This window comes from Ciconia boyciana, chromosome 8, assembly GCF_034638445.1.
Source record: "Ciconia boyciana chromosome 8, ASM3463844v1, whole genome shotgun sequence".
NCBI lineage: Eukaryota > Metazoa > Chordata > Aves > Ciconiiformes > Ciconiidae > Ciconia > Ciconia boyciana.
The window spans coordinates 62,763,803-62,785,957 of record NC_132941.1 but is presented as its reverse complement, the minus strand read 5'-3'; the positions used below and the strand labels follow the sequence as shown (position 1 = coordinate 62,785,957).

General features: G+C 41.0%; 1 protein-coding gene across 1 annotated transcript in view; it reads left to right on the top strand.

Annotated features, from left to right (window-relative positions):
- The first annotated feature begins 11,615 nt into the window (after positions 1 to 11,615).
- CPXM2 (carboxypeptidase X, M14 family member 2) overlaps positions 11,616 to 22,155 on the top strand; it is a 77,954-nt gene continuing 67,414 nt past the window's right edge. The window contains exon 1 of the mRNA XM_072870361.1: positions 11,616 to 11,943. Coding sequence (XP_072726462.1) covers positions 11,616 to 11,943 — 328 coding nt within the window. The remainder of the gene's footprint in view (positions 11,944 to 22,155) is intronic.

The following is a 22,155-nucleotide window of genomic DNA, read 5'->3' as shown; positions in this document are numbered from 1 at the left end:
GCGGGGCTGCCCGCCAGGCAGGGCTGCACCCCCGGCCGCCGGGCTTCCCGGCACCGCTGACACGCACAAGCAGGGCTCTGTAAACACCATCTCATTAGAGCTTTTTGAAAAGAAAATTGTAAATTAGAGCCGGGAGTGATGTTTGCACAAGGTTCGCAGCCAGCGGACTTCGCATTCCCGGCAGGTCACAGGCGGGATGAGGTTGTGGTTTGCATCTGAACCCTCGCACGTGGTTTAGCTCTCCTGCTGTCGCTGTGGTAGATGAGCAATGGCAATGCTATTTATGCAGGAGTAAGTATTTAACTACTAGAAAGTTTAAATCAATAGCAACCAACACCCACTTCCAATAATCTTAGAAATTGCAAGGATTTTTTTTCCAGAGTAATGATAATCTGTGGAATTTGGCTCTCTGTCTGGAATTTACTGTGTCTTGCTTTGCCTTTCTCTGCCCTACTGTTTTGTTTTAAGCTTCTGGTGTTTTCCAGGACATTTTCAACATTGCCTTTTAAGTATTTTTTTCTTTTGTGACAGTCTTAGACAAGTAGGGAGGAGGAATTTACACATGATTGGGCGAAATAACAAGAAACAAATATTTTCCATTGCAATTACAAGGTTGGCCTCCTCATATAAATTATTTATGGAAAAACACACTTAATACCGTTACCCAGATTTTCCAAGATAAAGGAAGATGAAGCTAAAGTTGCTGCACTGTAATCCATTAGTCTGGTATGTATGATGGATCACAGTTAGAAACGAACCATGTAGAAAGTAGCTGTAAGTAATCCTGCAGTTGACCTGAACTTTTGAAGCTAATTTTCCACTACCAAGGTGAAGATACATCTGCTACAGCAGAAGAAAACTTTCTAGGCACATCACATCCTTCTTCCCTGCTGTGCTGGCCCTCAGGTTGCTTAGACAGTTCACTATGCGGCCCTGGAGGCAGAAGATGTTTGTGGCTATCGGAAGGCTCATGACACGGAGCATTTCACGCAGGAAAATATGACACTGGAAAACCCTTAGTTTGTCTGAGTGGATTCTTGAGTGTCTTGAATAGCTAACACTGCCCTGCAGTGAGTTGCTGAGACATGCGAGGAGGTGTACAGGTGTGTAAGGGAGATGACCACTAATGAGCCTCACGTCTACCTGAGCATTGCCCTCCTCGGAGCTCAGAGCCCTTCGCCCGTGCTCACAGAGTGCCAAGCGGCTCAGGACAGGGAAGGACTTTCCCACCCTGTTCCAACGGTACTCACCAAGGTCTCGAAGCAAAGCGCCTGCTGAATCAAGAACCAAAATAACTGCAACATTCGGATTAAAGGAAGAAGTGGCTGACAGCTCGGCTTATCGTAAAAATTCAGGGAAGATGATCTGCTGCCAAACACTGTATTCATATTGGTTTATGAAACCAATCATGACGCATACTCACAGCTGTTAAAAAGCCCAGAAGTTCTTAGCTGCAACCTGAATTCCACATATGGCAACTTCATTGGTAGGACAGGTATTGTGAATGAAGTTTCCTTTTTCCTCTGCACTTAAGATAATATATGTGATTTAAATCAAATGTGCCTATAAAACTCCCTTCCGTTTGGTGATGTGCTGCCTACATGTCTGGAAGCTCACTCAGGAAGAGCTTTCAGCAGTCCTCCCCTGCCTGTTAGCCTTGTGAGGGGTGTGGAAATCACACACCAGAAACACTGGTGAAGAAATGGCAGCTTCGGACCATCGCTGCCTCTTGCATGAAAAGAGAAGCAGCACCTCCCCTCTACAGATGGTGCATTTTCCCCCGGGGGAGACCTATGACAATATTTTGGCCAGGGGCAGAGGGACTGGAAGACCATTGCAGCCTTTGGGAAAAGGGAGGCTGATGTAGAAATATGAAAAAAAAACCCTAATCTTGCAGCGAGTGTCCTGGGGGGACTTGAGGCACAGGTAGCATGTGCAGGCAGAAAGGGTGCCGAGCATAATTTCTTCTGGATCTCCATTCCATGTCCCCTATATGGCTCTTCTCTAATGACTTGATGCCTATGGCTGTTCCTCACAGTGAGTTCAGTTTTTCTTCATTTCTCCTGCTCCCCTGCCCTGACTGTGTACCTTTGGCTCTCTTCCACACCCCCAAATTGCTGTCTTGGCAAGAGGATTCATGTGCTGGGGTTGGTGTGAAGCTATCTATATGTTGGTGTGAAGCTATCTATATGTTGAGAAATCAGCTAGCTAAACAGAACAGAAAATCGTTAAATTCACAGTGCAGTTCTCCACCTCTGGGGTTACTAATTTGGTTGTGTTTTCACTATTCAGCCAATTTTCATACTATGTGAAGGGAAATTATTTACCATCTTGATTTTTCCATTCAGTTCAAATGAAATCCATCAGGGATTCCAGCATCACTAGTGACAAGGGCACTGCAGATGGACAGACATCTGGGAAAAGGAGCAGACAGACAGCTTGGTGACAGTGCAACACAATGGGACGGGTGTTTACAAAGACCCTACTAAATAAATTATGTTCCATGGGGCTTGAGGGAGTAAGGATGGAAAAATGATGCTTCTGTAACACCCTTGGCAGTCTGAAGTAGTTGGCCATAATCCAGATGTATCGGAAGGGTGTGACATTGTTGATATAATCACAGTTTTCAGATGAGTGTTTGCAAGTGGCTTCTACAATTTATAAAACATCATGACCTCATATGACTAATCTCATTTAAAATACATGTAAATTACCCTTAAAACTTAAAGCTGTCACTCAGTATTAAATAATCAAAATATGTGAATGCATGATGGAGTTCTCTGGAGAGACAGGAGCTAAGCTTTCATTTCTCCTCATTTGCTGGAAAAGAGGCCTTTGGTAACGTTGTCTGCAAATGATCTGGAGGCTCTTGTGAGTTTCTGCCGGCATTTTGTCCAAAGTGAATAAAATACGGATGATGAATGCATTTGAAAATGCTTGTTTATATTCAGAAAAAGCATCATATTTAAAACGGCTTCAAATCACCTGTGAAACTAGGTGGGAAAGATAATTACGGTGCAGTGTTACGCCTGCATAAATATCAGGCCAACCTCAAGGCTCAGGTCTGCAGATGTCCCATTGCCCGGGTTGCCAGCCTTGCAGGAGGTCTGCTGATCTCATTCCAAAAGCACTGCAAATCTTCTGAGATTTCCCATGAAGCGGAGCCCTGAGACTGTGGCCACTGAGAAGCAGAAAGGAGCAATAAAGCAGAACACAGTCACAAGTGTGAAGGCAGGTCTCAGTAGCAATATTTGTACTAAAATCTGGGAAAGGGACACTGAAGAATCGGGGAGCCTGCTTGACTATATAATGTCTCACCATCTGGAGAAGCAACAAGATCCTTGCTCTGCCAGCCCTCTACCCCGACACGCTGTGGTCAATGCCATACAACATCATGGCCAAAGAAGAGGAGGCCCATCCCAAGGCAAACATGTAGGGACCACGGGCAGGAGAGGAAGAGACGGTCATAGGCAATAACATCATATAACCGCATCCTTAAAAATGCCAGGAGATTTTTGAAATCGCTTTGTACAGTTTTGTTATCAATCCAGTTATAGCAGTAAAAAAGAAATAAGAAACTCACTTGTCTGTATACTGTTGCAAAGGAGACAGCTGTTCTTCTTGCTATTAGTCACAAGTGATTTCCTTTAAAAAATATTATTATTATTGCTATTATCATTATTTCTGAGATAAGCTATTTAAGTCCTGATGGATGCTTCTGGAAATTTACTCCCTACGCAGCTGACAAGCTTATCTGGCCTCAAGTGAAGCCGAGGTATTTTACTTGGACTGTGTTTGCCATAACCAGTATGAAGCAAGAAAAACCAATGTGAACTGCACTATAGGGTGTATTTGGCTAAGTTTCAATATTTCCAAAACTCAGACTCAGTAACCCAAATGTTAATGACACTCTTTATGACATAACTCTGTTGAAGTCAATAATATCTCTAAGAGTGTTGATCCCATTAATGAGTGGGATATACAACCACACTATGAGAAATAAACTCTGTCTTAGAGTTCTTATAGTTTAAACATACAAAGGGGACTAAAAAGGGGGATGATGGTTTCCCAAAGGTCCCTTTTCAACCTAAGCTATTCTATGATTTTTGGAAACTAAATACTTAAGATAGATTTAAAAATGCAAGGCAATTTTTACCATCCTGCTTCCTTGGCAGAATTAGTGCTAAAGCCCTATGCGGAAAAATATATTAGTGCTTTTCAAACAGTCGGGCATTTGTGATATGACAAGGCAAAAAATTATCTGGAACTTTGTAATTTATGTTATGCCACATATTAGTAAACATCTGCATAGCCTTAAAGCTTCACTGCATCTTTAGAGCCTATGATTTCACCTTTCAAACAGCTTTATCCAACATGCTGGCACAAGCCCTTTTTTAATGGCTATAAGTCAAGTTCAAGCAAGTTTACTACACAGCTGTGAAATTATATTGGCGTATCAGGTAATGTAAGTCTGACATGAATCTTTGATGCCTTCTGTATGACAAGTGAAAACCCATTTCAGAGCTTTTCTTTCCCATAAATTCTTGCATTTTCACTGTTTTCATAAGTGAATGCATTATGGAAGGTGCTTCCAGCATATTGTCAAAAATATGTGATTATGAAGATAAACAAAATCAGCTCTTCCCACCTTCAAACAAATACATTAGCTATAAATAATGAAACTTCACTAAATTACATTGAATCTGTTTGGATTTGGACATAAGCTATGCAGAGACATAGTTATTGTATGGAAGTATCACATTATGTATTTATTCACTCAAATGAATCACAGCCATGAATACTACTTGTATCTGAAAGGAATAATTCCTTGCTGTTCTGTCTTTAAAATGCAGTCCTTAAATACAGAAATTTTAAGGACTACTCTCTGATGAGGCTGCATTTGCCAGCTCTATTGCATTTAGCATAACAAAGACTACTACATTTATGTGTCATCTTCTGTTCCCACTGGACTTTTGTCCATGACTTCTCAGGCTACACTTAGGCTGTGGATATTGAAGAAATCCCGGGAAAAATGGCCTTTGAGTAGGTTTCAGACAAACTCCACATTGCATTTCCCTGCTGCTGCCTGGGATGTGTTAAACATACTGCTCACACTCCGCATGGCACACGTACAGCAATTTTGGTCCAGGAAATACCAGACTGAAATGTGAGGATCATTACTTTTTGAAATTCAAATGTTGGCAGGTAAGTGATGTCCATGGGAATTTGCTGGAAGTGGCTGTTTTCATACAAGTAAACTGAAAAGGACGTTCCAGCCACACATCACCCGCAGCCTGGCTGTGTGCGCAGCAGGGGCATTTCGTCCCATTTTCTCCAACTGTTCCATAAAACTACTGTCATCCTGTAATCTCTGTTGTCCTGATGCTGGCTCAGTCTTATGGTTAAAATAAAATGCACATAAAATTTGCCCATTTTTGAACAATGCAAAAAACCTCTACTTCAAACCATTGACTAATGCAGAACTACAGTCTTTCAAATGCTGATAAATCAGCCAAAAATAAATAGTATTAGAAAAAAATATTATTAGTTCTCCTTTTTGTATTGCTAGAATTACAGATTTTTTAATCACAAGGCAGCCTCGTCAGCCCCTTTCCTAGTGATAATCCTGCTGGCATTGACCCAGCAGTGGCTGCCAAATGCCAGGGCAACGTGTTGTCAACATAAAATCTACAGGCATTCTGGGGCACAAAGAAATGTAGTTCCCATCATAAAAAAAAGAACTATTGCATTCTTTGCAAAAATACCAGAAATTCTTTTTGGCTTTGTTTATGTCACTGGTTAACGGTGTCTTTCTTAAAATGCTGTTTCTTCTTGTCTGTTCAGCACGGAAGGAAAAATGAAGAAAACTCTGGAAAAGAGTACATAGAGATTTTTCATTTCTCCAGCAGAAATGAACTGATGCAGATGTATCTGATCTAAATACCTCTAAATAATAATGATGATAGGTGCAGTCTATGCTCCACATTCAAAGCATTTCTGCCATGAACTGAGCCATCACCTAAGATGACGACTTTGGGATGCTCAAAACATGAAAATCCCTCAATTCCATTTCTTGCTAAGAAAAGGGTTCATATAGTGAAAATTATATCATAGCACAGGGAAGTATAAGAGAACAAGGAACTTTTGTTTCCATGGCAATGTGAGCTCCTTCTTCAGACACAAGCACAAAGGCAATATGCTGAATGATTATCTGAAGGTCATGTTGTTCTTACCAGAAAAGTTAGAGAGAATACACCGGGCTAATTTCCCCAGTCGGAGCCCATGCTGCATTTCTAACCAGTTAAAACAGGCAATTGCTAAAGGAAATAATTGCCTTCATTAATGTCATCTGTTTATTTTAAAATCTGTTTTCCTAAAGGCAACAGCAGCCTGCTCATGAGGGAGAGGGGCATAATGGGCTGTTCTTTAGACTCACTCATATTTTGTATCATTATTTGATATGCTCAGAGACAAATGTTAAGATCCCGCGTGTTTTTGGCATCCCTCACCTGGTAAAATAATGACATTCCCTTTGAAGCCAAATGCCTCTTAAAAATGAGTAGAATGTCTCCATATGAGAGCTTGGTTTTGTTTCCAGTCATTTTTGCAGTAAGAGCCACTTTTTCAAGGATCTGCCTTATCAACAAGTGCAAATATGCTTTTAAATGCCTGGATACCCCAGGGATGCATGCAGTGTACACAGGTAAGCAGAAGGACAGCTAGCTCGTATCTGTCTCTGTTACATATGTAAGAAACAGGCATCTAAGAGACACATAAACATTAAATGCCATTTACTTTGTATTTCGCAATGTCAGTTTTAGGTTTCCTCTGAGACGGTTTGACCTTATTGACAGCAGGGGTAAATGCTTTATGTGAAAAAGAAAATGATTGTTTAAAAAGTGTAATTCTATTTTCTTGCTCCGTTCTGTGCTCCATGATTTACTACAGATCTGAAGTACAAAGGAACAGAAACTTCACTGGTGTTCAGAAGGAAAGTTATTTTTAGCGTTGTTTTGTTGCCAAGGCATATAGAAACCTTATGTGCTACCTCAGAAAGTTACCGTGGAATGGCAATGCAAGAGGGATGCCTATTTCTTCATCTTTTCTTTCCAACCACAAAGCTTTTCTCCAATTAAAAAATGATGCACATATTCCAAAGGAGAAGTTGCAGGAGTCACCAAGCAGTCTGAAGTTGAATTAAGCATAAATGTGGGAGCGTTGATTGTGTAGTATAAATACAAATGAAGATCTTGAACCAGGACAGTGCTTACACATACAACTCTGCCTCTCTTCAGTAAAAATGCATTCCTGAATCCGAACCTTGTGAAGTTACCGTTGTCGACAACCAGATAGGAAGAAACAAGACTGCAGATGTGGGAGGGGAAGAGCGTGACACGTAGAGCCCAGTTCTCCCAAACACAAACCACTAGTTCCACTAAAGCCATATATTGTCAAAACGGTATATGTGAAATAAGAGCTGGGAAACACCACCCCGAGGCATAGGAAAGGCAGGAAAGGGTGGCTCACGCGTGCCCTGCCACTGCTGGCACCTGAGCATCTCCAGCTCGGGGGTGACACGGGGACTGCTCCAGCTGAAGACAATTTTTTGCCTGTGGCTAAGGGCGAGGGGGGGCTGGGAGTACCTGTTTTTCCAGGGGTGTTGTTGAAACTGGCTCAAAATACACAGCTTGAGAAGTGTTAACTCAGCTTAGAGGGTAAACCATCATCTTTCAAATAAATACTTCTTGGGGACAGAGGGGGAAAGCCCCGCTCGTTTGCAGATAGCAGCATGTTGTGTTTCACTTCAGCAGGACAAAGATATAAAGCAAAGTGTAGAATGACTTACACATTATCGCTGGTGTCGGTCCAGGAGGGGAGGATAGTACAAGTTACAGTTGTTCTACAAAAATATTAGTTTGCTTTATCTCCTTCCACATCAACTGCAAGTTTTTAAAAGCTATTGTGATACTTCACAGGCAAAAATAAGGAACAGCCCTTAGGCCAAAAACATCTGAGCCTTCAGTGAACTTAATACTCCTGTGCCACTCTAAGAAGAAAAAACGTCTCCTTTCCTCTAAGTTGTATGTTACTATGATGTTGACTGAGAGGAAAAAAAGGGTAAAAACATCTTAGAGTGAGGAAGACCAAAATTCTGCCTAGAGACAGACTTTTGTGTGGTTCCAGCCAGCTGGATGTATGCACACCCCAAAAGCAGAGGTGGGTCTGGAAGGAGCAGCAGTGCATCCATGCACACACCCACAGAAAGTATTAAAATTCAAGAGAAAGAAATATAGAGGAGCTGGTTATTGACACAGGTTGAGACCCAGGAATAGATATTGGTAGGTATGTTTGTGTGAATACATTTTTCTTAAAGTAAGTACACAGAGAGCAAAAAGAGAGAGAGATTTGTGGTGACCGCGGGAGGTGCAGTAGGGGGTATAGCACTGCCTGAAGTCCTGCAAAGTTCTTACCTGCAGAAATGGAGGTGTGCAAGCAAACCTGCCATTCCTTGAGTTTCTCGATGTGTCCTGCTGGATACGTCCTCGTGGCTGACTGCAAATTCCTCACCAAGCTTCTCTTCTGGCTGGGGTGTCCCCAGAGCCATGCTCGGGTATAGCTTCTCCTGTTTCCAGCAACGTGAAAGCTTATGCAGTGGCATTTCACCTCAGATCACTTGGTGGGGAAGCCCTTGCAGGGACTCTCAGCTAACTGCAATGCATGGAAACTTCACGGAGATCTTCACTGCTTTGATGAATTTGCTTGTAATCTGCCAGTGAATTCAGAAATTACTAGGGGTGAGATGAAAGAATGAGATGAAACACTGTTGGAACATGATTTGGCCCCTAATTTTACCACCAGCACCTCAAACAGCATCAACATACACCAATGAGTTGCTGGGTACATGGATAATAACGTATTGTGATGGGTGATCTCGGTAACATTTGGGTGGATATTTGTGTCACTTAAATGTATTTTTTTACATATATTAAATAAGTACAGGTCTGATATTGGCAGGAGAAGATTTTTGCTCCTGTACTGTATACAGCTGTAGTCACACATCAACATATATACAGCTACTATGCATACTCACCTATTAAAGAGGTCCAAATCCAATATGACACATTGTCACAATACATAGGATAAATTAAAAAACCCCCACACAGTTGTCTCTTTATAGATGAGGTACTATTTTATAGAACCAGACTGTTGTATGTGAAAGAAAATGCCTGATGTTTACATACATACATTATAGAAATGAACACACGTAAAGTTGCCAAAAGCAAATAGTGTAAAATTCACCCAAATTGCATTTTCAAGTCTTTAATTAATGTACACTTGACTCTGTATTTTATGAAAATACTTCTTGCTATGCTTGGAAATGTAAATCCTCTTCTGTTTCTACGTATCCTTTGTCGACCACTGCAATGAGTTAAATAATAATTTGCAGCTAAAGCTCCTTTAGTTACCGAAAAAATAGGTCATTAATGATGTCATGGAAAAGTCTATTTTTCTGTTACTTCTCTAGGTGTGTGAATGTCCCCACTATTTGCAAAAGAGTGACTGTGCTGCAAATGGTAACAAAATTATACACATTTTCTGTAGCTTGTGCTCTGCCCTCAGAAGTTAGGACCACGGGAGGAGAGGACTGGATACTTTGGAAAGGGAAACCAAAGTAAGAACATCTGTGAAATCGCTAAGACGGATATTCAGCCTGCCACTGAATACAGAGAACAAGCAGGCTGTTTCACGCACCATATCCAGTGGGTCTGAGCTCCCACACTTCACCCAGTCACTGCACACTCTGTGCCAAAAGTGACAAAGCCATCTATTCCAGATAAAACTATCTGAAAAGTTTGATGGGAAGCAGTTTTCCATTAAAGGATTCTTTTTAAAAAATTCTAATTCAGTAAAGCAGTGAAAAAGCAAAGTACCTTTTATTCCAGTTTTAGAAAATTAAAATTCCTATATTTAAAATAGAAAAAGTCATCGTTTTCAGATTTTAAAAAGTGTAAAACTGAAGAATGAAAATAGAATTGCTAGTGAAAACATATTTTAATTTGTCTAAAAGGAAGGACAACAGACACAATATAATCACTAAATTGCTTTTGGGACAGTAACTAAGAAAGCAAGGATGATCATTAAAAATATGAGACTGGATCACCCACAGTCTGGAAACCAAATATACCAAAAGGTATAGGTACTGAGATATGAAATTATGCTTATTATGGTATTAAAGTTATGAGAAACACACACTAAATGTGATTGCAAAGGCAGAATGTAATACTTTCTCCTAGCTGACTGGACAATGGCAAGAAATACAATATACATGATGAAAATATAAGCTGGTGTTTTCAACACGGGAGTAAGGATTCATATTTCATGCAAGCCAACTGCTGCACATTTCCTTCAGCACTGAAGGTTATTTTAGAGGTATGAAAAAGATGAAAGATAAGATTTTATTCTCAGACAAATTGATTCCATTAACAACACTGGTTTGCATGTGTGCAGCTGCTAGCACAATACATCCTGATCTGTTTAGAAGATGTTTCAGAGAGAACAAAAGTCAGGATCATTCCAAAAAGAGTGAGAAAAAGGGCCACTGATGAAACATGTCCCTCCTGGTTTTCAGCTGGGTTGAGTCTAGGGAGCTCCCATATGCCCTAGGAGAAGCCTCTTATAAATTGGCACATGCTATGTGTTGAGTTATATTAGTTATATATAACTTATATTAGTTTTTATATATATATTTTATATATATGTATATATATATATTTATATATAAAACCTAATATAAGTTATATATAAATTATATAAAAGTTTTATATATACAAACTAATATAAACAAAGGAGGCTGAGATCAGTGCTGGAGAGGGATCCTACATTTGTAAAAGCTAAAAAGAAAAAAAAAATCATGAAAGGGACTATAGCACAACATATATGTCATGAGGATTATTTGCCATAGACCCACATCACATGTATCTTCATGTATGCCCAGGGTCAAAGTACAGGCAGATGAACCCTGCCAGATACAGGCAGGGTTCATTCCCGGCTCTCTGTGCCCACCCGCTTCTGCACAGCATCTCCTGGGGCAGGGAAACACTTTTGTACACAGGCTGGGAGGCAAAGGCTGGCTGCCAAGTTTACTTTTCTTTGAATAAATGCTCTCTTGGATTAGCTGCGTGCGGGAGGACTGCAGACACTGCTAGGGGATTTAGCTGAAACTGTCTTGTAACTGTTTTTGGAAGAAAGCAGCAACGACAACAAAAAATGAAAGAAATGAAAGACAGGAGAGGAAAAGCAGCAAGCTAACCATGCTGGAGATCCCACCTGCCAAACGCCGGCGGAGCGGAGCGCTTGTCCGTCTGTCTGGCTGGTGAGCCCGACGATCACATGCATCCCCGTCCTGCCCCCTCCCTCCGCAGCCCTCCGTCCCGCTGCGCTCCTCGCAACTTTTGCAAAACTAGCCCAAAGCGGAGGCACTTTTCGCAGGCAGGCTCCTTTAGCCCTCTGCGTCTCCGGGGGGGGGCTTTGCCAGCTGCCAAGGCTCTCTGTTTTCCCTGTTTCCAAATAAAGTTCGGGGACTTGCAGAGGAGATTTCTCCAAAAGCAAACGATATGATTGCCCTCAGCAAGAAAGGCTCATGTTCTTCTCAACTCTGCCTCGCTCTCTGCGCCTTTGGGCTGGCATTGCTGGAGGAGGTCTCCCGGGCTGTACCCATGGACGATCAGGATTATTACCTGCAGGAGATTAGCAACAGGGATCATTATTATTCCTTTCCATATCCCGGTGAAGATTTTTTTCCTTTCACGGAGCAACCTGGAGAGGAAGGACCTATCCGTGCTGCAGAGACAGAGGAGCACCCAGGGTTCAAACCAAGCAGGAAAGAGTTAAAACCGAAGAAAAGCAACAAAAAAGGAAAATCCATTCTTGAAACTCCACCAGGTAACTTTCCACCTCCTCCTCCAGAGCTTGGAGTCTGCTGAATCTCATGCTGACTGTGATTTTTAGCATTAATGAATATCCAGTTAATGGCAGTCTTGGTAATAATAACAGTAAATGTGCTCGTGGTGATGATGAAGACAACACATTAATTTTTAATATCCCACAGAACAGATCTACAGAACTTCTATAGGCTTTTTAACCCTTTCCTGATCAAGTAAAGAGATTTCAGAGTGGTAATGTATTAATTATGCTGCACTTTAGCTAGTATATGGACTTTTCCTTCTTAATTACACTTGACAACTGGCTTGCTGTTAAAGCTGTTGTTCTATAAGCAAGAGAGACAGATTCCATAGTAAAAGCTGATCATATATGGTGACACCTTACTTTATGCCTTGTCATTTTAATCTAAGAGAGGTTCCTGAATTAATTTTACTTAAACCTGTGAATTTATTAAACCTGTGAATTTATTAGACCTTGAATTTCTTTGAGATTTCACTTTAAAGCCCTCCAGAGGAAGATATGTAAACAAAGATCTTCCTGTAAAAGATTAAGCTATAATAAGCTCAGTTTAATTACTGACCTGTAAAATAGAGAAATTAAACAGCGACAAAACTGCCTTATAATAAAAAGGCCACCCTTAATTCCATTTTCTATTTATTTGATTGGATGAAAATATGCAATTATTAAAGTTTGCAGAAACTCGATCAGCTTTTACCATCCTTTTGTTCCCAGTAAGAGCTAATTGCACCATCCTGAAAGAAGAGTAATTTCTTTCTGTGTTTCCTGAATGCATGGTAGGTACTTTACTGGTTTGGGACACTTCAGAGTGAGTTTGGCCCATTGATGAACTTTGGAGTTGTAAAATTTTGGGCCAAATCCCACTCCCCTACAGCTGAACTCCCCTTTACTTCAGAAGGAAACTGTTAATGTTAACTGCTGGAGCATATGGCACAAAGTTTGCAATTTAGAGCCATTATTCCATGCAATAAAGCAAAACAGAGGATCAGGGGCTGTAGAGTGACATTAACTTTTCCTAGTTACATCTAGCAGATAGTAAACAAAGTATTTTCAATTTAACATCAACACTAACAGAAATGAATTAGCCTCTGATTGGCAAAGATCTGAGCTTTTATAATAATTAATAGTGGTAAGAAAATACCATTTCTGAAATCTGGAAAAACATTGGTGGGACAGGCAGTCTGGATTGCCAGTGAAACTCAAGGCTGAAATCACGGATGACAGCAAATATACCTTGTTTGGGGGAGCAGGGACATGAGACAGAATCACAGAATCACAGAATCGTATAGGTTGGAAAAGACCTTTAAGATCATCGAGTCCAACCATAAACCTAACACTACCAAGCCCACCACTACACCATGTCCCTCAGCACCTCATCCAAATGGCTTTTAAATACCTCCAGGGATGGGGACTCAACCCCTTCCCTGGGCAGCCTGTTCCAATGCTTGACAACCCTTTCGGTGAAGTAAAATTTCCTAATATCGAGTCTAAACCTCCCCTGGCGCAACTTGAGGCCATTTCCTCTCGTCCTATCGACATCTATGCCCTTGGCTCCATCAGGGGCCAGCAGCTAGGCAGTAGCTTCCCAAGCAGATGGTACTGCCTGGCTTATTAGGTTTATTATCTAACCACGGGCAACACATGGATTTTAAAGCTACTCAGTTAGGTACCAGGCTTTTTCTTCTTCAGTATGGTGGAGACAATACAGATTTCCAGCCTGTAGTGGGATGTTCTGCAGTTCAGCTCTGCTTTCACCTTCCCTGTTGGCTTTTTCTCAGTTTCCCTGGCACCATGGCTTCACACATATTCCACCATACATGGAGCACCATGACAGCGATGAGGATAGCATCCAATCTGTGAGGGCAATGTTCATTTATCTCTACAGACAGGCGTCTTCCTTGTTGCCCACCCCCTGCACTGAGCACCTTACAGGTGCAGAGAAGGAGCAGCCGTACCGATAACTGCCCCCATCGTTGTGGAGTGCTCATCCCTTCCAAACCTGGTTTGGTTTATGCACTGTAGACACAGCAGTACAAAATTCAAACTATATTACACTGCTGACCTACCAGGGAGCGTGCTCAGGTCGTACAGGCAGTCTGAATTTGGCCATTTCCTAAGAATGTTGATTTCACAAATGGAATCACATTCATTTTTCTATGCAGGAAACTATGGAATTAGAAAGGGAAAGAAAGACCTCCTCAAACCTTCCCCAGAAAACACTCCATTGCGTGCCAAGCAATTGACTTGTGCAAGATTCATCTTCTAATTTACTGCTTTTTACTTTCCACCCTACCTGATTCTCTGAGTCTAGGGAGTCATTTTATTTTTGCATTCAGTCAGGTGAGGTCCTTCCTCAGCTTCCTCCTCTTCCTTGGCATGGCCAAGCACAAGGTCAAGGGGAGCAAGAGGCTCATGATGCACCACCAAAAGCAGCTGGAAATAGCTCAGTCCCTCCTTCCACAGCAGGCTTGTGCTCTTGTGACACAGCTGAGCCATCAAGCTTTCACCAGCCATGTGCAAGAAGAGCTTTTAAAGCCTATGAACTTTTAAAAAAATAGCCATTAGCACAACAAACTACAGATCCCCCCCCACCAAACTTTCGCTCCTTGCTCCAGTGCATGGAGACCTGACACCAACTCAACAAACTGGATGTTAGACTTACTTTAATATGGGAAAATGCAGTGTATTTCCTCGGGAGCAGCTGAACTATTTTAACTGAAATAGCCATAATAACCCCTAAGGGAAACACCCAGCAGAGAATGGTTACCATTTGTTAAAGATGTAAGTGCAAACAAGAGGTTTTTAGCAGGAAGTGTCAGGCAATTTTAACTGCAGACAGTGTTAAAAGTTCTGGCTATAATATTTGAAATTTCTCCTTTCTCCTCTCCCAAAGGCAGGCAAGGGCCAGGTCCTGCCAGTGCAGTGACTCCAGTGCTTAGTGCCATGTCACCATGTCACCAGGAATCAGTTTGAAATAAAGATCTGAAAATCTGGCCACTCACTGAAGTGCCTAAATAATAATATATACCTATAATTTCTCACATTTGGCCTTTTAAGAGGACAGCTAGAAGTAATAATAGCAGTTGCTAAACAGATATCCATGAGTAGTAACTATATGTCTGGCTGTGTAAATATGGGTGTTGTGTGTTTATGTACACATTTATGTGTTTATACATATATCCGGAACTGGAATTAATTTATTTGACATACAGTAAATACAAAAATTTGTTTTTTGGGAGGCTTGCTGGCAGCCGGGCATGCAGGATTAATTAATTCTAACAAACAATAGTCTGGCTGGGAGCTGGGATGAAGAAAGCGGAGGAACAGGAACGTGTGATGTGCCCTTTGGCTGCACAGCTGGTACTGATCAGCCCTAGCTTTGGATCAAAGTTGAAATCAAACATAGCAGTCTGAAGGACATGGCACATAACAGATGACACGGACTCGATTTATTTAAGCTAGTTACTGAAGGTGATGAAAATATAGATCTTTTCAAACTGTGAAATTAATGTAGAAAGAAATCCTATTGATGCTAGTGGGATTGTAATTTTTTTTTAAAGTATTATTAGAATCAATATTTGCAAATACTCAATTCAGATAACAGTTAAAAATATCAGTCTTCCTCCTTGCCCTTTAAATGGCTTATAAGTGCAGTGGTACTAGGTCATCCTTGGAAGGTAAACAGTTGGATTGACAGGTTTCTCTGTATACATATTTCCATTTTCTAATTCCATCCTTGTTTGTTTAGGCCGCTATCCAAAGCCCATTCAAATCAGTAGAAAGAGTCTTGTTAATGTCAATGTTTTTTTTTTATGAGGCCTTTAACAGAGTTTAATATATGCTGTCTCAGCTACCATCTGTGGGGCAGACCCCTACAAATGCTTTGGGGGTCTGTCTGCATACACTGAGAGGTTTATGGGGCTGAGGTCCTCACGAACATTGCTCAGTGTTGCACATAGTTCTGGTTATGACTGAACAGTTCCCACTGTCAATCCTATTGCGCCCAAATTGGCACAATTAAATCTGTAATTCTTTTGATTTTATTTACAAAACTTATACTTGTTATAGTAGTTCTTGTTCTGGCCATACCTCAATTCTGACTGCCTTTAGAAAATAAAGGAGTGATGTTTATTTACATGGCAGTGCTCAGAAAGGGGTTTAGTGCACATTTATTTTGTATTTCATAGGTCTTCCAGTTTCTGATTTCTGTGCAATCCAACGTATGTGTCTGTGTCGTAGTCATGATTTCCTTTGTCTTGTCTTATCTGTGCTTTCCCCAGGCTTGATGAAACTCTTCAGATGCATCACTGTTTACTTGCCCCATATTTGTTTAATTTTGTGTAATGTTGCCACCTGTTCAACAATGTAATTCTTCAGATTTTTGGTTTGTGGGTTTTTTTAATTTACGTAGGGCATAGGAATCTCTTGGATGGGTCAGGCTCTCATTAGACCAGGTGTCTGAGGAGGAGTCAGTGAGGGAAAGCAAAAAGAGGATAAAATGGACAATGCAAGCAACCATGCAAATTGTCTTGTGGAAATAATTTGAATGTATGAAAATAGACTGATAGTACATTAATTAATTGAGGTGTTTATCAAGATATGAGATAATGAAGGCTTGGAGAGAGATCAATGAGTGAATAAGGAGGAAAAGTTGAATCATAGAGACATTACTCATGTAAAACTGGAAAGATTTTGTTGCAAAATGGTGATGAAGACCTGAAGAGAGCGTGAAGTTAAAAACATGACAAGTTTATGGTGTTACTGGCATTTGAATGGTGAATTTGTTCACTAGGAAGAAGAAAAGAGAGAGTGATATATAAGGCGTTGAACTGGTAGCTGAACGCACTTAAGAAGAGGTCACCAAGAAACACCACGTTTACAGCTAGAACAGAAAGAAACATAGAAGGAAAAGGTAGCTTGTGAATCAGCATGGCTTGCCAAAATTGTGGTTTTGGATGGGATTAGCTGGAGCAAAGATGGCAAGGTGGGAGACTGAAAACAGACAGGCAGGCTGAAGGCATACCTAGAGAGTTAGGAGGAAGCCTAGGACCAAAGGGAGTCATCAAAGTCAAAGTTTTCCAAAGACATTTGAAGTCCAGCGTGTTGACCTTTGCTGGCACGTTGGAGATGGGGTAATGCCTCAGAGCTCTGGCTAAGAAGAAGTCATTAGAAACATTGGCAAGGTGCCTTTGAGTGGAGCACGAGGGCTGCAAGCCAGACGGGGCGGGCGACTGGCGTGGGTCTGGCAGGGAGCAGAGCCAGCAATGGCTTTCGGCAGCGTGTCAGGGAGCTTAGAGGGAAGGTGTGAAGGGAAATGGGGCAAGAGCTGGAAATACGAAAGAGATTCAGGGGTAACAGGGAACAGCCTTTTGGGTTAGGGAACTGAATCAGAGGGTAAAATGAAGGTTGGGCATGACTGTGTGCATGGGCTGGTATTTAAGTGAAGGCTTTTCAGTGATAAATGACTCGTATAGGAACTAAGAAGAAAAAACCACAGAATTACCCATATGCTGGGGAATCACCAGTGCTGCTGTTTTCTAGCCCGTTGGTATCCTCTCTCTTAAACCTTGTAGCTGGCTTCCATTCTTGAGAAGCCCAGAGGAAGTGGAGCACTCCTGTGACCTAGAACGTAGACTGTAATTTTAAAGTTTTTGCTTAAACTTCTTATACTACCAACTTTTAAGAATGAACTCATTGGCCCTAGGTGCATATCCCATGAATTTTAATATGACCTGTATCACATCCTAATTGCCAGATGTGACAAGCAAAGATGAAAACATGTAGCTTTTAATGAGCTCCCTTTCATCTGCCAGCTTCTATTTTCTCCTCAGCACTTCTACAAATATGTAGAATAATGAAATGTAACATAGCCATTCCATTTAAGAGCCCATCCTTTAAAGAATGTCACAACAAAAGAGGACAAAAGAGGATGTCTAAGAATGAATAATGAGCAATGCCCTCAAAATTGGCCAAACCTTTTTGATTAGCATCTTTCCTTACCCACAGCTTCAATGAATAATGTAACATGAGAAAAAAAAAATCAGAATAAACTCATTTGATTATGCTAGAGAAAACTGTTTTCTATGATAATTCTCCTTGCAGTCTTCTCTGAATTCAAACTAATTTTTAAGGTGAGAAAAATACCTCTTTAAAATGAGGCTGGTTTCACTGAATAGATTTTAATACTATGAACCTGAGTCTAGACTTGTTCCTGAAATGCCAGCATATTGCGAGTCACTCATTATTTGAATTCATTCTTGGTTTTTAATGTTATTCTCTGTTCAATGAGCTGGCTAGACAGGTCAATCTGATGGTTCACAGTCATATTTCACTTATTTCTTTTGGTTTTGGAATGAAGACTTCTGTCAGCTATGTGAACTTAGAATCTATCAAAAAGATGAAGCAGTGGAAGGTATGATGCAGAAGAAGCAATTTCTTGAATTTTCAACGTTTGAGCCTTTTCTTCCTGGGATTTTTGAGCCTTGCCCAATTCATTGTCTATGTAAAAAGCAGACTACCAAAAGATTTGTTGTGTGGGTACAGAGTTGAGATTTGATTGTCAAATTCATACATAGTGGTTGCTTGTGCTTATATTATTATTATGCAAAGGATGCATCAGATCTGGTCTTCTTTTCAGGCCTCTGATGAGGTTATGTCTTGTGGTACTGCTTGTTTTATAAAGCAAGGCTTTTTGAAATGAACATATAAATATGCACCTTTAACACTAAGGTTTTGGGTACTCAAGGAAAACAGGAACAAGCAAAGCTCTGATGTAGCCAAAATTATTTGCCTTTTAAAATCCAGTGATTACATACGCAAAACGCTCCATAGCCTTTACTCAGCTCACACAAACATTTACCGAGAGCAAACGGAGGTGATAGGAATAATCACTCGTGTTAGAAACAGACAATCACCTTTAATCTTTCTGTCCCTGGCAGCTACCTTAACAGACAGTTTGGTCCTATTTAATTCAATAGGCCATGAATCAAAGAAAGCATTTGAGTTTCCTTCATTTTTGCATGGGGTTTCATTCAGGGATGGTCATGGCCATCCTATCGGTGCAGTTACATCTCCAATGCAGAAGTTACTCCTCAGCAATCTGCCTTAACACACTATCCATGCCCAGGCAAGAATAAAGTGCGTGGACAATGGAATAAGGGTGTTTAGAGGACACTGTGGCCAGCCCCAAGACAGGTATCTAACACTGCTGCTGTCTGATTATTTTCCTGATGAGGACTTCTTTTCCTGAGCCACAGATGATGTTGATCACTGAGCACCACAGCTACCTCTTTCAAAGGCTTGCGTAGCTCCTCTGGAAGCTTTTCTCTGGCTACTTCTGTTGACTTCAAAAGGTGCCTGGTGGGGTTTTTGCATATCTGATCGAGTAATGAAAAACACCTACATTAAACCCTCAGTGAAATACACTGCAATGTTAATTCATCACTTCTGATGCAAACAGATTTCTAATTTCCTTGTAGCACAGCAAAAGGAACATTTATGATTCCATTCCCCTGTGGTTTTATCATCCCAGTGTGGGGAAGAACAGGGTACTCTGGGTGTCTTCTGTGTGCTGGAAGGGATGGAGAACCACCAGAGAGGAGCAAGGCGTTTTATTCTTCGTGCAGTCACCAGGCAGTGCTAAATCAACTTGACAGGTGTAAAAGGAAAACTGTTTCTCTTTTCTACCCAGAGCTAAAAATGGCAACACAAAAAAGGTGAGAAAAACAAAAGAGGGAATGAAGAGATGCCAGATGGTGACTCTGAGAGCCAGAGTGCCTATGAAGACATCCGAGGAAGTATGTGGGGATCATTTAAAGCATCTTTGAAGTACTCGGGTTTAGCTGTTAATCTCTATAGCCCTGTTTGAATTAAATTACAAAGGATAGTCTGGTGAGTCTGCTGAAAGATATCTAAGTCCTCTTTTGGACATAAAATAGTTCCCTTCTGGTGGGTAACATACTTGCATTGGCAAGCATGGTTTTTTGCCATGTTATTATAGGTTAAATGGAGACGAGTAAAGATAAGGGTTTCATTCCTTGTTTCCACAGTGATCTACATCATTGTTCTAAACAAAAAGAGGCTTTAAAGTGACTTTCTGATTCTGGAGGGGTGTTTAAAGGAGCTGTCTTGTAAATGGGAATCAGGCCCAGTACACTGTAAAGTATATTTTACAAGAATGTCTTGTAAAAAATTATGTGAGATACTACTAATATGTCAGAGCTGGAGGAACACATTTTACTCTTGGATTAGAGTGAATGGTTTTCTATTCCGACACATGAGTGAGCCCCAAACCTGCATTGCGTGGTCTGTGTGGGGCTGCATCACACTGGGTCCACTGCGGTTTGATATTGCAGAAAATCGCAAGAAACTTCAAAATCGCAAGCTTCAGCAGACCATAGTGACTTCCAGTAACTATTGCTCATGGGTGAAACTGAATATTTGATTTAGTAGTGAAAGCACCCAGATACAGTATTAATCTTCTGTGTACTTGTGGTTATTTACAATATGGGAATCCTGTAAATGTGCAGGTCTGTAAATAATAGTAAATAATACGGTTCTACTCCTGCTTTCACATAAGCATTAGCAGGATGCTGTATTTGCAAATTTGCTGCTGCATCCAACAGTCCAAACAAGGAATGTAATAGAAGTGTTGTATACAGAAGTTAAACATAGTTCATGTACTGGCAGCTTACACTTCCTTTTACTTTTTTCTGCTACACAGTGTACCTACTCAAAGACCGACATAGCAAATATTATTTTCAGAGTGAGTAGTGTACCTGATTAATTTAGCTCTCTTTTTTTTTGGTTAATCACTTAAAGATCTATTTGGGGTTTCATCTTTTTTTTTTCATTAGCGTGAATTGCCTGACAGACTTCTTGTATGACTATATGTCAGCCTTGGGCTGCTTGTGTATTATGTGAGGTATGTATCTGGCAATAGTGTTATTCTGCTATAATCAACATGATTCCCAAGGACCAAGTTCAACTAACAAAGCAACTTAAACCTTCATGAAGTGGATATTAAAGTGTTAAGTGCATTTTTAGATTTATAAACTTCTAAAAATACAGGAGTTTTAAAAGAGGTGTGGTCTTGTGCTCAAGACAACAGATTAAAATCTAAGAGAGAAGCTCCTGTCCTTAGAAATATGGCCACAGATAGTGATCGTTTTGGTAGTGGTGATTGAAACTGTAGTCGATATTTCTCTATTTCATCCATTGGGAGTTAATACAAATACCAAAATAATCATCAGGGCGGGATTTCTCATGCCCTAGCCCTTGGGTTGGAGGATCATGCTCATCTTAGTTCTCCAGCCCCCATTCAGCTCCTGAGCTTTATAAAAGAGGATTATCTCCTGCAGCGTGGGCTGAGAGCACCCGTGTGTCTCAGTAGCTTGATGTTCAGCAGCTTCCCCTGTGAGATATGTGTTCACATCAGCAAAAAGAGTGCTTTAGCCATGAGGGCAATTGTTTGAAGTCAGATAAAGGGAAATATCCTGGTCCATTGCCATGTCTGGTGGCCATGTTTCACCCAGAGCCTGGAATGCTGGACATGTTTGCAGTGTACTGATCTGTTCAGGAAATGTGGACAGGCAAATGCTTGGTTTTGAATCCTAGTACATGGTAGACAGATCTTCGCCATCCAGAAGGAGACGCTACTCAATATGCCCCAAAGCTGAATGCTAGGTACAGCATTCAGCTGTTCTATAACGGGACTCCATGGGGCTTAAGGACCAGAGTCTTGAGTTCAGCTTGTTCTTTTGGACCTCCATAGCTCATCCAGACAATGTCTAACAGAGCTTCCTAAATCTAATCTGTTTGCTTAGATTATGGGGCTAGAGCGTTTCCTGTAGATGATTTCTTCCTCACACTCCCATGTATCACAAATTTAGTAGTTTTCTTGGCATTTCCCTTCTTTTTGGCTCTATGAGATTGATCCTCCTGGCTGGGACCTAAAAGGGAACCTGAGGGAGAAGCCCAAATGTCCCTGCTTGACTTCCAGAGTTTTCTTTGGCCTACGGAGGGGCTCAGGATGTCTGCTGTCTCTGTTGTCCCCAGATTTGCCTTTTACCTGTTTCCTCATATGAACTTGAGAAAGCAAAACAGTCTCCCATTTCAAGGGGTTATGTTTAACAAGAGAGTACAGAGCGAGGCCAAGTATCTCTTTCTTCTAACACATCCAAGTTTTACTGTAAA